Source organism: Rhipicephalus microplus, chromosome 5 (assembly GCF_043290135.1).
Source record: "Rhipicephalus microplus isolate Deutch F79 chromosome 5, USDA_Rmic, whole genome shotgun sequence".
NCBI classification, from domain to species: Eukaryota; Metazoa; Arthropoda; class Arachnida; order Ixodida; family Ixodidae; genus Rhipicephalus; species Rhipicephalus microplus.
This window is the reverse complement of record NC_134704.1, coordinates 17,782,040-17,785,663: the sequence shown is the minus strand read 5'-3', so window position 1 is coordinate 17,785,663 and position 3,624 is coordinate 17,782,040. Positions and strand designations below refer to the sequence as shown.

Sequence of the window (3,624 nt, the reverse complement as noted above, 5' to 3'; positions counted from 1 at the left end):
TAAGATGCAGGAAAGGATGGACGACACCACAGTGCCACATGTGTTCTTGTAAATCTGTATGTAGAACACTCAGTTGATGACAAGCACTTGCAGCACCAGAGCACTACTGCGTTTGGGTTAAATGAGTGGGTTCAGTTCTTCTCTGAACGCGCTTTCAACGCCTTTGTGAGCGAGCCCATGTCAATTGTTATCGTGGCTTATTGCGCTTTATTTGAATATTACCAATGCAGGTCACTGAGAGCAAACATTAATATTTCGATTGTTTTCACCACGCACTCACATTCTTTATTAATAAATCTGGTCCCGGGTCGAAACGTCAAAATAAATGCGTTCGTTTAGGTAATTGCCTGCGCGCAAGATGTAGTAATTGCGAAATCATACTGAGCGTTGTGTAAGTAACACCACAGCTTTCTCTGCGTTGTTTTCGGTCGCGATAGGCAAAGAACGATGCGAAAGCTGTACAGCAATGCTTTAAGGAGTGTCTGTGAATCACGTGGTTGTTAGAATTACTTCATTAGTTGAATCGATAATTACGAAGTGCAGTAGTTTACTTGTGCATTAATTGCTATTTATGGCTTTACCCAAAACATTCTCAAATCGCCTGCTTTGAAGGGCAAAAGCTGACTACCTTGCTCGGCATGAACACCAGCAGAACTGTCATTTCTACCGGTTGCTAATTTGGTACGTAATTAAAAAAGTGCTGACAGTCCAATATGTTCGCCGTGTGGCTCCTGCGAGACACTAAAACACGTCATCCTGGTGTGCCCTACATTGTTGTGCAGCGAGCACTACTCAACAAGAGCTATGGAGTGATTGGACTTCGGTGCACGAGCCGTGACCATTTCAGACACGCAAAAAGGCTAACTTATGTTGAATTCCAATGGCGGAGTCGGAGCAAGTTTTTCTGCTCCTTTCAGAGCAAGTGTGTTCCAATGACAGAGTGAGAGCGAGAGTCAAATGTTCCAATGAGAGAGCCGGAGTGGATTCAGAGCGGGAGTCCCTCCGTGGAGCAGGAAAAACTGCTCCGCCGAAATCGGCGGAGTGGACCGGAACTCAGCGTGACGCATTTCCTTTAACACGTTTGCCTGCTTGGGGGCGCGGCTGGCGCGGTGCGAGTAGGGTTGATAATGGCGGACAGCATGGACGGCTCGGCTACCTCGGCAAAGCGTGCGGCAATGCTTCTGCTACTCGGTAGCGACAGCTCTGAGTCGGAAAGCTCAAGTACTGACACGAGTGATTCGTCGGACAGTGACAGCGACGCTAAAGCTTGCGCTTACGAGCGGGAATTCAACAAGTTGTTCCGCATTCCCGCGAAGAGGCCCAAAGTCGTCGGTTTCATCGAGGACGTCGTTCGGCAGTACTCGGACCACGAGGTAAAGAAATAGAACAAAGAAGGAAAGCATTATGCTCAAGGTTTAACACGTTGTGGTGTTTTCGTTTGTTTCTTTTCTTGAGCAGTTCCGGAGGCACTTTAGGCTGGCTCGACCTGTGGCCGAAAAGTTGGTCGCGGAGTTTGCTGTCTCGTCAATGTGCCCTTCGAGCACACACGGAGGAGTTCAAGCGAAATCCGCGGAAACGCATGTCTTGACATTTATCTGGTTAGTTACACCTCCCCACCTTCACCACCCCCCCTTTTTTTTCTTTGTACGATGCCTGCACAAGAACGCATTTGACTATGAGCCTGTTGCTTACAGTGCAGTGTGATGTGAAGCTGTTTTTTTTTCTTTCGGGTACCTGTAATCCCCCTGCGCAGGTACGCGGCCAACAAAACCTGCATGCGAGACGTGGCAAGCCGTTTCGACATGTCAGAAAGCACCGTGTACAGAGTTCTTCAGAGAGTAGCGCAGTTCCTGATGACGCTGGGACCATCGGTGATCAAGTTTCCCGCAGACTTGGAGAACCTCACTAGCAGTTTTGAGAAGGTTTGTTTTGATTTTATTTATCATGAGGACCAATAATATTGGCCGGCCAAGCTATGTTGATCATATCACAAACAAGAGTGCACATTTTATTGTGGGTTATTTGAAGCTCAATTTTACGCTGAGGTGGGACTTTAAGAAAAATGTGATAGGTCGTGATGATAATACCGAGCTTCATCTAGTTGTGTTCGAAACATTCAACTTATGTCTCTACTGCAGTCACAGTCGATTCCTTGCATGCGGATGATGCTGCATGCTTTGTCATTTCTGTTCAGATGTACGATACAATATGGATGAGGTTTGGTTTTAAATTTAAGAATTAAATTGCAATTACGTACTTTAACTCCCTTTAGGAAAAAACATATGCAGGCTTTGCTTTGTTTTCTCTCCCATTTTACCATTGTAAAAAGAGAGATGGATAGCAAGAAAACGTGTAGTATATGGTGTGGACAGCAATGTATGTGATCTTAACTAGTTCTTAAAGTTGAATTTGGTTTGCATTTTGAATCTTTACCATAAAATATATTGTGCTGAGTCATGAAGCGTATGCTGTGATTGTGAGTTGATGGGCTTGATCACCAGTATTTCCTGTTAAAACTCCTCACAAATGCTCATTTCTTGCTCAGGCATGGATGATATCACTCATTAGAAGAGTACAACTTGCTTGCAGGTGTCCGGAATGCCTGCTGTTATTGGCTGTATAGATGGATCGTATGTCAAGATACAGTGCCCAGCCAACAAGGTTGCCTCCACATACTGCAACAGGCACCATTACCTTTCACTAACGCTGCAAGCCGTTTGTGACCACAAGAGGCGCTTCCTCGATGCGTTCACTGGAACCTCCAGCAAAATGCATGATTCTCATGTGTTTAGCTTATCGCCTCTTTCAAAGAACATAGCTTCAGTATGTCAGGGCCGTTATCATATATTAGGGGACGCAGCATATCCGCTGCGGGAGTACCTGTTGACACCATATTTACGGTGCAATGAATAAGCAACAAAAAAGCTTCAATTTTAAGTTTTCAGGGACACGAGTGCTAATTGAAAATGCATTCAGCACACTCAAGAAGCGCTTCAGGCAGCTCATGTACCTGGAGTTGCACACTATCCACTGGCTCAATAAGTTTATTATAAGCTGCTGTATCCTTCATAACTTGTGCATCGATTACGGTGATGAAGAGCCAGATGATGATAATGATGATGATGGAGCACCCAATGCTATTCAGTGGGAGAACTGCACTGATAACCACAGTGATAGAACTGATGAGGAGCGAGCTTTGCACAAGCTTGGCGAAATTAAGCGTGCAAAGGTATTGACCAAGCTCCTGCAAAGTGATTGTGGGAAATAAGACCATAATTCTCTGTTTTGTCTGAACTGGCCCTTTAGTTCCCCACAGTAGTTTGGAGGCTGTGTGTGTGCACCAATGCGCAGCCCCCTTTATATACACAAACACATGTTTTGCACTGCACATTTTATTTCAACTAAATAGTATTTCAGGCCACTGAAATTATTCATTGTCTGAGCCAAGAAAGCGGCTCAAAAGCTTCATTTTTTCTTCATGCTGTTTTGCTTTTTCTTGCCGAATGTGCTCCTTCTGCTCTTGCCTCTCTTCATGACGCTTCCTTCTTGCGTTCTCGCGTTCAGTTCGTTTTTTTTCTTTTTCTTCCTGAATTTTCCTCATTTCATCAAAGAAGTGATTCATTT

General features: G+C 44.8%; 1 protein-coding gene across 1 annotated transcript; it reads left to right on the top strand.

Moving 5' to 3' along the window:
- Positions 1–1,127: 1,127 nt before the first annotated feature.
- On the top strand, positions 1,128–1,958 carry LOC142817164 (uncharacterized). Its single transcript, XM_075894227.1, has 3 exons — positions 1,128–1,373; positions 1,459–1,598; positions 1,754–1,958. Exons 1-3 carry the CDS (start codon positions 1,128–1,130, stop codon positions 1,956–1,958), a joined length of 591 nt encoding a protein of 196 aa, XP_075750342.1.
- The last annotated feature ends 1,666 nt before the right edge of the window (positions 1,959–3,624 follow it).